Consider the following 12,893-nt stretch of genomic DNA (forward strand, 5'->3'; position numbering starts at 1 on the left):
CTTTCTTCCTCCTTCCCTTCCTCCCTCCCTTCCTTCCTTCCTTCCTTCCTTCCTTCCTTCCTTCCTTCCTTCCTGCCTGCCTGCCTGCCTGCCTGCCTGCCTGCCTGCCTGCCTGCCTGCCTGCCTGCCTGCCTGCCTGCCTGCCTGCCTGTATCCCTCCCCATCTTGAATTTTCCTTCCTTATCCATAGCAGCCTAAATTATGGCCCAGTTGTGTGGTGCTCACTGAGCGAGGGCCAGCTGCATGGCGGGGGACCTGCTAGACTTGTGTGAGAGGCACTTCATCTCTCTCCTTGCCACCTTCTCTCGCTATTTCTTATTTCCCTCCTCCTGGCAACTCCAATATCCTCACCTTCCCCTGCTTCCTTCTCTCCTGGTGTAGTGGTTAAGAGCAGGTGGATTCTAATCTGGAAAACCGGGTTTGATTCCCCACTCCTCCGCCTGAGTGGCAATCTGTTGAACCAGATGTGTTTCTGCACTCCTATGTTCCTGCTGGCTGACCTTGGGCTAGTCACGGTTCTCTCAGATCTCTCTCAGCCCCACCTGCCTCGCAAGGTGTCTGTTGTGGGGAGAGGAAGGGAAAGGAGCTTGTAAGCCACCTTGAGTCTCCTTACAGGAGAGAAAGGTGGGGTATAAATCCAAACTGCTACTCCTCTTCTTCTTTTCCTTCCTTCCTTCCCACGCACCTTTTCATTGCCCTCCCCTATTTTGGATGTTTCTGCAAACCTGGAGCATTCGTCAGGTTTGTAGAAAGATTTACCTTGTCTGTTCATTGTGCCCATCTCTAGATTTGAGCATCCTCAGATTTCGCAGTCTTGAGTATTAGATGTATCGATCTGTGATGTGTAGAAAGTCAGTAGAGGAAACTTTTAATCCTTTTACAGTAGTCTTAGTATTGCCTAGAAAACTTAACAGACAGGAGACTCAGGACAGACCAAAGGGATCACGAAGGGCTTAATTCATGGATGGAATCCATCTCCATAAGGGGGGTGGCCATTAGCCCAGATGGCTTAAATCCATAGGCTGGACAAATGATGGACAGCTAAGTGAAAACAGTCAACCTGCAAACACCAGCGAGTGAGGGGCAAGGGTTGCGAGGGAGAGAGAGAAACACTCCCCCTGCCTGTAGACCTCCCACATCCTCCCCCCCCCCCCGATGATTGTTTCATGTGTTACGTGTTTGAAAAACAGCCAGTGTCTCCCCAAAACACTGCCCCCCCCCACCCCCGCCCCTGCACAAAATGAAAAACAGGAGGACGACTGAGTTTGGCAGCTAGGAGCCGCTCCGCGTGCTTTCTCAGTTACGCTCGCCTTGAAAAGGGCAAGTTCACACATGTTGAATGTGGAAGCCAGACTGACTGGCACAGGAATTTTCCGAGGGTGCCCGGTGCTCCCCGCCCCCCACTCGCATTCTGCTGTCGGCCCTCTGGAGCAGTCTTGGATTTTTGACTGAACCTGAACTAGCAGAAGGAGAAATTGTAAGCAGACTTCGGGCAGGCACATTCTGCTTACCAAAGCAACTTTTTTCCAGCTGCACCAACTTAGCTGTCTTCGTACTGTCGAAGGCTTTCACAGCCGGACTCAACTGGTTGTGGTGGGCTTTCCGGGCTGTGTGGCCATGGTCTGGTAGGTCTTGTTCCTAACGTTTCGCCTGCATCTGCGGCCGGTATCGTCAGAGGTGTGTCACATAAGAATGCATGCGAATGCGAATGTAAATGGACTGAAAACCCCACCCGCAATACAGTCAACCACACCTTTGCATAGCAAGTTCTACCCAAATCACTTACTGACTGGTTCCCCATTCTGGGACATGGACAATATATACCCCACTAAACATTCCCTTCTCACTGGATGCAGCGTGTAGCACACGTCTCTCTGTGATACACCTCTGAAGACTCCAGCCACAGATGCAGGCGAAACGTTAGGAACAAGATCCACCAGACCACAGCCACACAGCCCAGAAAGCCCACCACAACCACTTAGCTGTCTTTCTTCCCAGGCAGATGGTTGATATTGACGAAGGACTTGTTCTTGATGTCTCAAGCGAATTAATGTTTGTGCCATATAACAGAGTGTTGTAAACGGATTATGAAGAAGAGTTTGGATTTATATCCCCTCTTTCTCTCCTGCAGGAGACTCAAAGGGGCTGACAATCTCCTTGCCCTTCCCCCCTCACAACAAACACCCTGTGAGGTAGGTGGGGCTGAGAGAGCTCTGAGAAGCTGTGACTAGCCCAAGGTCACCCAGCTGGCGTGTGTGGGAGTGCACAGGCTAATCTGAATTCCCCAGATAAGCCTCCACAGCTCAGGCGGCAGAGCGGGGAATCAAACCCAGTTCCTCCAGATTAGATACACGAGCTCTTAACCTCCTACACCACTGCTGCTCCTGTGATTCTGGGGTGCTCTGCGATTCCGGTGTAGCCCCGAAGCATTGTGGGATTGCATTCAACGGAAGCTGCTTACCTGCCTAGCAGGAGTGCCATGCACATAAACAAAGGTGCAATACATAAATACATGTAAAAAGATACAAGAATAACACACACAGGTCACTATTAAGCATGGAGTGCTACTGAGTGGGCATCTTATACTTGTGATGCATACATCTGTCTTAGGAACTTAAGTCCTATAAGCACAACTGTCCATGGGAGTTTCTATATTAACCAGTATTCCAGACCAACTCCAAGGTCCATGGAAATCCCTCAATGTGTGAAAGTATTCCAGCCCCAAACCCTATCCGCGGTAATGCGGGGTTTTCATTCCTTCCTCAGTGGTACTGGACCTTTCTTTTTTTTTTCCAGCTTGTTGGGAGTCACTCGAGAGGACCTACATCATAAATATCTGGCATACCATAATATCCCTTACCATATTATTCTATTACTAATACAACATAACCAGGAGCCAGCGTGGTGTGGTGGTTAAGAGCAGGTGCACTCTAATCTGGAGAACCGGGTTTGATTCCCCGCTCTGCCACTTGAGCTGTGGAGGCTTGTCTGGTGAACCAGATTAACTTGTGCACTCCAACGCATGCCAGCTGGGTGGCCTTGGGCTAGTCACAGTTCTTCAGAGCTCTCTCAGCCCCACCCATCTCACAGGGTGTTTGTTGGGGGGGGGGGGGAGGGAAAGGAGATTGTAAGCCCCTTTGAGTCTCCTTACAGGAGAGAAAAGGGGAATATAAATCCAAACTCTTCTTCTTCTTCATTACAAAATTTAAAAACTCAATTATAAGATTTAAAAATATTAACATACAACTTTCTGGTATTACATCCGCCGTGTTATATCTTGTTTACATGTACTTATGTACTGCATCTTTGTATATGTATAGGGCACTTTAGAATAGAGCACCCGCACTTTACGTCCTTGTGTGGTCTGTATATGTAATAGTCGGTCAGCCAATGGGCATAGTGTAAGGTTGTTTTTTACAGAGTGTCATAAGAACATAAGAACTAGCCTGCTGGATCAGACCAGAGTCCATCTAGTCCAGCACTCTGCTACTTGCAGTGGCCCACCAGGTGCCTTTGGGAGCTCACCTGCAGGATGTGAAAGCAATGGCCTTCTTCTGCTGCTGCTCCTGAGCACCTGGTCTGCTAAGGCATTTGCAATCCCAGATCAAGGAGGATCAAGATTGGTAGCCATAAATCGACTTCTCCTCCATAAATCTGTCCAAGCCCTTTTGAAAGCTATCCAGGTTAGTGGCCATCACCACCTCCTGTGGTAGCATATTCCAAACACCAATCACGCGTTGCGTGAAGAAGTGTTTCCTTTTATTAGTCCTAATTCTTCCCCCCAGCATTTTCAATGGATGCCCCCTGGTTCTAGTATTGTGAGAAAGAGAGAAACATTTCTCTCTGTCAACATTTTCTACCCCATGCATAATTTTATAGACTTCAATCATATCCCCCCTCAGACGTCTCCTCTCCAAACTAAAGAGTCCCAATCGCTGCAACCTCTCTTCATAAGGAAGGTGCTCCAATCCCTCAATCATCCTCGTTGCCCTTCTCTGCACTTTTTCTATCTCTTCAATATCCTTTTTGAGGTGTGGCGACCAGAACTGAACACAGTACTCCAAGTGTGGTCGCACCACGGCTTTATATAAGGGCATGACAATCCTTGCAGTTTTATTATCAACTCCTTTCGTAATTATCCCCAGCATAGAGTTTGCCTTTTTCACAGCTGCCATGCATTGAGTTGACATTCCCATGGAACTATCAACTAAGACGCCCAAATCCCTTTCCTGGTCTGTGACTGATAGCACTGACCCCTGTAGCGTGTATGTGGAGTTTGGATTTTTTGTCACATTGGCCATACTTATATTATATTGTAGAAGCCATTTACTAACAGGAATTCATTATTTGTCACAGCACCTCTCGGCATGTTGCAGGGAGGACCAGGAGAAACTCTCTGACCCGCCTCTCCCCAGTAGCTCCATGTTTTGTTGCCGGATTATTTCATCCTGCCCTTAAAAAACTTGTGAATCCTTAAGGGCAGCGATTCTCAACCTGTTGGTCGTGACCCCTTTGGGAGGGTCGAACGACCCTTTCGCAGGGGTCGCCGAAGACCATAGGAAAACAGTCTTTTTATATTGTATGTATACCAATTTTATGGTTGGGGGTCACCACAACATGAGGAACCGTATTAAAGGTAGGAAGGTTGAGAACCACTGCTTAAGGGATTAAAAAAGAGAAAAGAAAGTGCGTAGTGGCGTAGGAGGTTAAGAGCTCGTGTATGTAATCTGGAGGAACTGGGTTTGATTCCCAGCTCTGCCGCCTGAACTGTGGAGGCTTATCTGGGGAATTCAGATTAGCCTGTGCACTCCCACACATGCCAGCTGGGTGACCTTGGGCTAGTCACAGCTTCTCGGAGCTCTCTCAGCCCCACCTACCTCACAGGGTGTTTGTTGTGAGGGGGGGAGGGCAAGGAGATTGTCAGCCCCTTTGAGTCTCCTGCAGGAGAGAAAGGGGGGATATAAATCCAAACTCTTATTCTTCTACTACTACGTTTAGCTGGTTGAGTTCATTTCTGCTTGTGCAGATGACGCCCCACTCAAGTCACGTAAAGGGTCTTGCCCCTCTGCTGTTGCGCACGATGCGCGTGTTTATGGGTTCGTCCCGTCGTGCTTTTGTCATTGGCAAACAATTGTTCCCCAGGAGGTGTCAGGTGGGCAAATAGAGGTGGATTGGAACCTTGCAAAAAATGGTGTCAAGCCATCCATTGCCCCGTGGCTGTGCCTCCAGACTGCTACCCTCCCTCCCCCCTTGTTTTTCGCTCCGAGGGATGGGGCCATCTTCATTCCCAGCTCGGGAACACAAACTTTCTCTTCCAAAGAGAGAGACCAGTTTGTTCTTCCATTACAAAGTTGTCTTTTTCATCGTGACCCACCGCGATGACACCCCTGGGATTTTTGCTACAGGTCTTAAAGGTTTCAGTGGGTAGCTGAATTGCATTGCTCTGCATTGGAACAGCCGTTTTGAGTGCAGTAGCAAGATTCTCGGAGTAGAAGCTTTCTGGAGTCCAAGCTCCCTTCTTCAGATACCTTTGTCTTAGAGGGGAAGAGAAAATGCTCCCGCAACACCCAAAAATGATTGAACAACATACTGTACCTTCCTTTAGCCACATATGCCGTGGCTTTTGGAATGTAATATGGAGCACAACTGTGCTTGAGTCCTTGAAGTAGCCTCTATAACAGTGGTGGCGAACCTATGGCCTATGGGTGCCAGAGGTTGCACTCAGAGCCCTTTCTGTGGGCACACGTGCACAGAGTCCGTCATGTGGAGGGGTGGAAAATCACACACACACACACACCCCCCACACACACACATCTAGACTGGCCTGGGCACGATCGTTTACCTGGGAGTAAGCTCAGTTGCTGGCAATGGGGCTTGCTTCTGAGTGAACCCTCCTAGGGTCGTGATTCACCCATTTGAAGCGTTGCACAGTTGCTTCACCAAGCTTACTCCCGAGTAACGCACGCCTCGGAGCCAACTGTTGTTTCTAAACTAAACCCTCAGTATTCAGGTTAAATTGCCGGGTTGGCACTTGGCAATAAATAAGTGGGTTTTGGGTTGCAATTTGGGCACTCCGTCTCGAAAAGGTTTGCCATCACTGCTCTATAATGTTCTCCTTGTATTGACTCCATGGTTGCTAGTAGGGTTTTCTCCTTCCCTATACTTGGCACATGATGGTGCTATGACCTTCCGCTGTGGCTACTGGAAGCCATGTAGAGTTTAGAAAGTCCCTGTTGTGCCTTCGTTCTCTTCTAGCTTTCACCCAGGAAGGAAGGAGGGGGCGGGGTTTGTTTCTTAGGATCACAACCTCCATGTTCAAACTTTTTGCGGGGAAAACTCTGTGGGTCTTGGGGAGTGAGGGTGTGGAAGACGGGCTGTGATTTCCCACCGAGGACACGGGACCCCCACCTTGGAAGCTGAAGACCGTTGGTGCCTCTGGATGCTCAGTGATGAAACCGCTCTTTTCCAAGGGATAGATGAGTGCCAGTTTTCGACAGGTTACTTTTGGAAGGAAATAATTTGAGGAACTTGTCCACAAAAGGTTGCATTAGTCCGTGAAGGCATGTTAGGGATAACTTCTGAAAAACCCTTCTGCTTGAGAAAGACAGCGGGTCCCTTGCAAGTCACCCGAGTGGCTTCATTCAGACACGGCTGCTGTATCTCCTTCGGGGATGGCTGGCAGTTCCCAAACAACATCAGCGGTCCCTGCACCCAAATGTCAAATTGTTCAAAGCAAAAGGGAGCGAGTCTGTGAATGTGTTCTGTAGAACTGCGGGGCCATTGAACTGTGCTTGAATGGCCTTCGATCTTCTCTCGCACGTGTGTTAATTACCGATCCTTGTTAGGCAGGAAGGTGAAAGCTGTCTGTCGCGTGACTGCACATAGCTGGCCACGAGAGGTTTGCATTCCACAGTCCACTGAGGCAATAAGCGCAGTTCGTAACCTTGTGCCAGAAAACACCCTGAGGAAGGGCCACGCAGAGCCACAGTAAACACTGCCTGCAGATCAGTTCAGATCGTTGAGATCACCGAGTGACAAACACTACGAACTCAAAGGTCCCCGTAGAACAAGAAATAGGTTTCCCAGCATAGAAGAAGAATTTGAAGAAGAGTTTGGATCTATACCCCACCTTTCTCTCCTGTAAGGAGACTCAAGGTGACCTACGAGCTCCCTTTCCCTTCCTCTCGCCACAACAGACACCTTGTGAGGCAAGTGGTGCTGAGAGAGTTCTGAGAGAACCGTGACTAGCCCAAGGTCACCCAGCAGGAATGTGGGAGTGTGGCAACACATCTGCCTCACCAGATAAGCCTCTGCCACTCAGCTGGAGGAGTGGGGAAATCAAACCCAGTTCTCCAGATTAGAATCCACCTGCTCTTAATGATCCACTTGCCGCTACACCATGCTGGCTCTCAGATGAATAGACAGGCCCAGATGGATACGCTGCAAGGGAAATGCTCCATTTTACATCCCAAAAGTCATGGAATATGTGGCTTAGGAGGTTAAGATCTCATGTATCTAATCTGTAGGAACCGGGTTTGATTCCCAGCTCTGCCGCCTGAGCTGTGGAGGCTTATCTGGGGAATTCAGATTAGCCTGTGCACTCCCACACACGCCAGCTGGGTGACCTTGGGCTAGTCACAACTTCTTGGAGTTCTCTCAGCCCCGCCTACCTCACAGGGTGTTTGTTGTGAGAAGGGGGGAAGGGCAAGGAGATTGTCAGCCCCTTTGAGTCTCCTGCAGGAGACAAAGGGGGGATATAAATCCAAACTCTTCTTCTTCTTCTTCTTCTAAAGGGGAGGTACAGTATGTTACTCAATCATTTTTTGGGGGGTGTTGGCTGGAGCATTTTCTCTTCTCCCTGAAGGCTCAGATAGGCACAGATGGATACACTGCAAGGGAAAGCAGGAAACGAGCCCCTTCTGGGAAGAAGGCAACTATCAGGTCAGGAAGCGCTTTACTTGCCATCAAACACCAAGTTCACAGCAGACTCACAGAGATAAGTACTCAAGGGGAGCACAAGCGAGGCTGTTGGTGCCTGTTTCCCATGCTAGGAGTCTGATTATTATTATTTTATTAAGTTTTTATACCGCCCCTCCCCTTGTTTCCAATATATATATATACACAATTGCATAACAAATATAATCAAACTATAGCTACTCACTATAAATTAAAAAAATAAAAATAAAAACTCTACATACTTCCCTAAAAAAAAAGAGGTGAAAATATCCAATTTCACTGAGCTCAGATAAATCCTGAACAGAAGGAAAGGATGAAAATAAGCCCTGTCTCTTAATAAAGGGGGAGTTTCCGTGGGGTTTTGGCCTGCAGACTGGTTGCTTTTCCTCCGGGTGGGCACGGGTCAGGTCTGATCAAGGACTGATAGAGAGACAAATGTCCCAAGCAGCCATCGCCCCACGCTCCACGCTCCAAGGCTGAGGTAGACCTACAGCAGAGGAACCCTAGCTGCAGCTGGGCATGTTTGTGTCGTGAGCGAGAATACTAATCCATCTTTCCAACCTGTTAAACCATGTGCACTTTCTCCCTGATTCCTTGCCAGGACCGGCTTCTTTAAAGAAGTCAGGGAAGCTGGATTTCTGCAGTGCCCTGTCCTCCCACACCACCTCCCCGAGAATGGCTTTCACCCACCACCCGCTGCCTGTCCTAGCAGGAGTCAGACCAGGTGAGAACAAAGCCATCTTCTTAGGGGGGGGCATGGAGGGATCGTGGGGAAGGCTGGGGAGGAAACGGACAGAACTGTCTCCCCCAGAGGGCACGTCAGAGGCTCTCCGCCACCCCGTCGGTTCTGGACGTGGTCTCCAGGCTTCTGTCTCTGTCTCCTCCACCCTCTCCTGCTCTCTCATTCTGTCGCTTGCTGTTTCCTCTGCTGAGACCACATGATGCAGCGGTCATAAAAGGCATCCTGGGGGGTTGTGGTTGGCAGCGCCCCACTGAGAGGCAGATGAACTGGGGCATCGTTGAGTCTGAGTTGATAAACTGGCTTGCCTGAAGGGGGTGGTGGCCCGTGGCTCAGTGGTAGAGTGTCTACTTGGCATGCAGAAGGTCCTGGGTCCGGTCTTGGCATCTCCAGTTCACAGGTGATGGGGAAGACCTTTCCGTGCCTGAGACCGTGGAGAGCTGCTGCCAGTCTTAGTAAACAGTATTGACCACAACGGACCAAGGGTCGGCGTCGGTAGAAGGCAGCTTCATGTGAACCAGGGGTTCGATTCTGCACCTTCTGCTTCTTCACCGGAGCATTCTATAGGGAAGGAGGAGAGTGAACGGGGACTAGATGTAAGACTCTAATAAAACCCCTTGAAGAATATTGCCTCACCCCCACCCTCCCTAAATATATACCAGGCTATCCAAACATGAAATCCTATTGGGGTCAATGCAACCAGATAGCCAGTCAGGATTCCTTATCAGGCTTATGTGTTGCATCTCTGCATACAAAGCATGGTGCTTCAGCATTCCAGTGCATTTGCAGTAGAATGTAAACTGCCCTGCCAAGAAACCAAGGGAAGCTTCAGCCTGTTCTTCAGGGAACTAAGTGGCTGCCCCCATTTCACATCTCAGGCGAGCTTGGGGCTTAACTGCATGGTGTATTCTTGACAAATCTGCCCTGCCTGCTGCCAAATCAGATGCTTAATTTCCAAGGGGTTATGGGCCCAGTTCAGACTGAGCACAAGAGGAGAGTCAACGTAATCTTCCCTTTCCCCACTACTGTTTTTCCCATCAGAAATGACCCTGGATAGCTCTTGTGTGCCCTGCTGGGGGAAACATGGTGATGTTTCAGAACATGGATGTTTCAGGTGGGGAAATGATGTGAGGAAGAAGGCTTCCCTCATGCTGTCTGGGCGCCCTTCTTGTGCCATCCTCACAAGCCCACCCACTGCCCATCCTGGAAGAACATTCCCCAGATAAGCCTCTGCCACTCAGGTAGAGCGGGGAATCAACCCTGGTTCTCCAGATTAGAATCCACCTGCTCTTTACCACTACACCACGCTGGAAAGGGCATATTGGGGGTGGGCAGTGGTGGTCCCTGCCAGAGGCCCTGGCCCACTGGAAGGATGCTGATGCCGTACCTGCCCCAGGGTCCAGTCTGAGTTGCTCACCTCCTTGCAGTTGGGAATTAAGCGTCAGCCTTGAGCTGCCAGGGCACATCTGGTTCAGCAGGACCTGGGCAGACCTGTCAAGAGTGTAATATGTAGTTGTCCTCTCAAGTGATTATGGGGACTAGACCTCCAGTTATCCTGTTTTTCTCCCCTTTAAAATCGTGTGTGTGTTTGGCCAATGAAAAATTTACCCAAGTGATGTGCCCACAACTACTTTGAATGGGTGTGTGTATGTTCTGTGATTGCATATACTGCAGTTGTCAGATGTGAAAATTATGAGGGACAGACGCCAGGGCAGTGTCAGAATCCTCCGGGGCCTTTGGGAATTAGGGACTGAAATCTGCTGGTATTGCAACGCATTAGTGAGGACTGTGTGCAGTGAGCAGAGTTAGGCCTGTGCGGGTTGGTGACTTTCAGAAGTACCTTTAGCAAAGCAGTGAGGGCAAAGAGCAGCAGACGCAGTCTCCCCACATCTTAAGTAGCCCCCCAAAGGGGCCAGCCCATCAGGGTCAAAAGAGCCTTTCCTGCTGGCCCCTTGGCTGATGGGGAAGTTCTGCTTGAGGCTGTAACATCACCTTCTCAGAGAAGGGGGGTCACGGAGTTGAAGCCGCTGGACCTGGGGGGTGGGAAGGGACCGGAAAGCAGACCAGCTGATGTTTGCTGGGATCTGCCATCAAGTCACCTTCTGAGGGAAACCATGAAGCAGTGAGATGGACGACCATTGCAGTGGTGATGGAACTACAGCAGGAGGAACGGAGCGGGCCAGTCTCTCGCTGTCTTCACCTCAGGTCTGGACTCTGCAGATGGGCCTTCTTTGAAAGGGGCGGGAGCAGAAGAACGGAACTGCCGCTCAGCTGGCAGCCCTCCAGTTCTAGTCACCCTGGACTGAGGGCTTTGGACACTCTTCGCACATGCAAAGTCCCTCCAGTTCCCCTGTCACAAGACTGCCTCTGCCTGTCGTGTGAAGCTGTTTTCAGGGTGAGAAGATGCAGGGCGTGGTCAGAATGGCCTTAGAAGGGTGACCCTGTGCTTGGAGGGGGGGGCACGCAAGGAAGCCAAGGGGAGGCCAGGAGCCAGGGTAGGGTTGCCAGCTCTGTATTGGGGACCTGGATGCTTTGAAGGTGGACCCTGAGAAGGGCAGGCTTTTCAGAGCGGAGGGACATTACCCTAGAGCAGGGGTCTGCAACCTGCGGCTCTCCAGATGTTCATAGACTACAATTCCCATCAGCCCTGTCAGCATGGCCAATTGATCTCAGCATGGCCAATTGATCTCAGCATGGCCAATTGGTACTTGGCTACAACCTGCCTGGTTTAAATACCAGATGTGAGCTGGGAGGCAACCCCCCCCCCCTTGCAGAGGAAGGGAAGGCAAGGTATGGGTTTGGGGTGCCCCCTCACCTGCATACTTTTTGACCCTCCCCCATCCCCGTCTCACATGGGGTATGGAGAAGCATCGTTGCTGCTGTCACATCCAGTGAAAACCAAGGTGGTCTTTTGTTTGTCGTGTCAGACCACTGCTTGCAATCACTGAGGTCAAACCTCTGTTCAGCCACGAAGCCCTGGAGTGGCCATTCCCTATTAGTGGCCACTCTTAACCTCACTCTCACAGGGTTGTTGGGAAGACCACTTGGAGTAGCTCCATGGAAGAAAATAAAAATGTGTTCACAGAGGAAGGTGGAGCCTGGGCTACTCCTTGGTTTTTTTGGGCTGAAAGAACGAAGTAGTAGGTGATGCGAAAGACCCCCGCCCCCAAGTCTCTGGAGAGCCCCTCAGCCACAGACTGGACAGGCCTGACCTGGGTGGAGGGATTCTCTGGTTCAGTAGAGGGCAGCTTCAGGAGAACCTCGGGTTCGGTAGAGGGCAGCTTCAGGAGAACCTCGGGTTCGGTAGAGGGCAGCTTCAGGAGAACTCGGGTTCGGTAGAGGGCAGCTTCAGGAGAACCTCGGGTTCGGTAGAGGGCAGCTTCAGGGGCACTGCTAGAGGTTAGGTAGAGGGCAGCTTCCAGGAGAACCTGCGGGTTCGGTGGGGAGCAGCTTCAGAGGAACCTCGGGTTCGGTAGAGGGCAACTTCAGGGAGACCACCGGGTTGGTGGGGGGCAGCTTCAGGAGAACTCGGGTTCGGTAGAGGGCAGCTTCAGGAGAACCTCGGGTTCGGTAGAGGGCAGCTTCAGGAGAACCTCGGGTTCGGTAGAGGGCAGCTTCAGGAGAACCTCGGGTTCGGTAGAGGGCAGCTTCAGGAGAACCTCGGGTTCGGTAGAGGGCAGCTTCAGGAGAACCTTGTGTATCAACAACAACATCTCTGTCAAGCCAGTGTGTTTCGTAACAGTTTGCTTGCATCTAGCTCGTCCTGACACTGTTTAAGAAGCTTCCCACTGGATTGAGGAGAGTGAGGGGGGAAGTGGGCTGAAGTCAGCGTACAGAGATACCCTGGAGCAGCGTGAAAGATGGTCTCTCTCAGGGCTTGCATTTAGAAGTTAGAAGAGGGCCCAGAGCACACGAGATCCTCCTCGTTGGCTTGCCCAGCAAAGCCACAGAAATACTCTGCCCATTTGTCCAAGTCTGTTTGAGCCCCAGTGGACACCTAGAACAGGGGTCTGCAACCTGCGACTCTCCAGATGTTCATGGACTACAATTCCCAATTGGCCATGCTGGCAGGGGCTGATGGGAATTGTAGTCCATGAACATCTGGAGAGTCTCAGGTTGCAGACCCCTGACCTAGAACAATTTATATCTCTCTCTCTATCAACAGATCACTCAGGGTGACTAAAGCCAGTGTCACTCT

The 12,893-nt window shown here is 50.6% G+C and overlaps 1 protein-coding gene across 3 annotated transcripts in view; it reads left to right on the forward strand.

Moving 5' to 3' along the window:
• NFIX (nuclear factor I X) overlaps window positions 1–12,893 on the forward strand; it is a 259,293-nt gene that overhangs the window by 220,601 nt on the left and 25,799 nt on the right. For all 3 annotated transcript variants that reach the window (XM_048491594.1, XM_048491596.1, XM_048491595.1), the window contains exon 7: window positions 8,558–8,680. In XM_048491594.1, coding sequence (XP_048347551.1) covers window positions 8,558–8,680 — 123 coding nt within the window. The remainder of the gene's footprint in view (window positions 1–8,557; window positions 8,681–12,893) is intronic.

Source organism: Sphaerodactylus townsendi, linkage group LG03 (genome assembly GCF_021028975.2).
Source record: "Sphaerodactylus townsendi isolate TG3544 linkage group LG03, MPM_Stown_v2.3, whole genome shotgun sequence".
In the NCBI taxonomy this organism is placed as follows: Eukaryota; Metazoa; Chordata; class Lepidosauria; order Squamata; family Sphaerodactylidae; genus Sphaerodactylus; species Sphaerodactylus townsendi.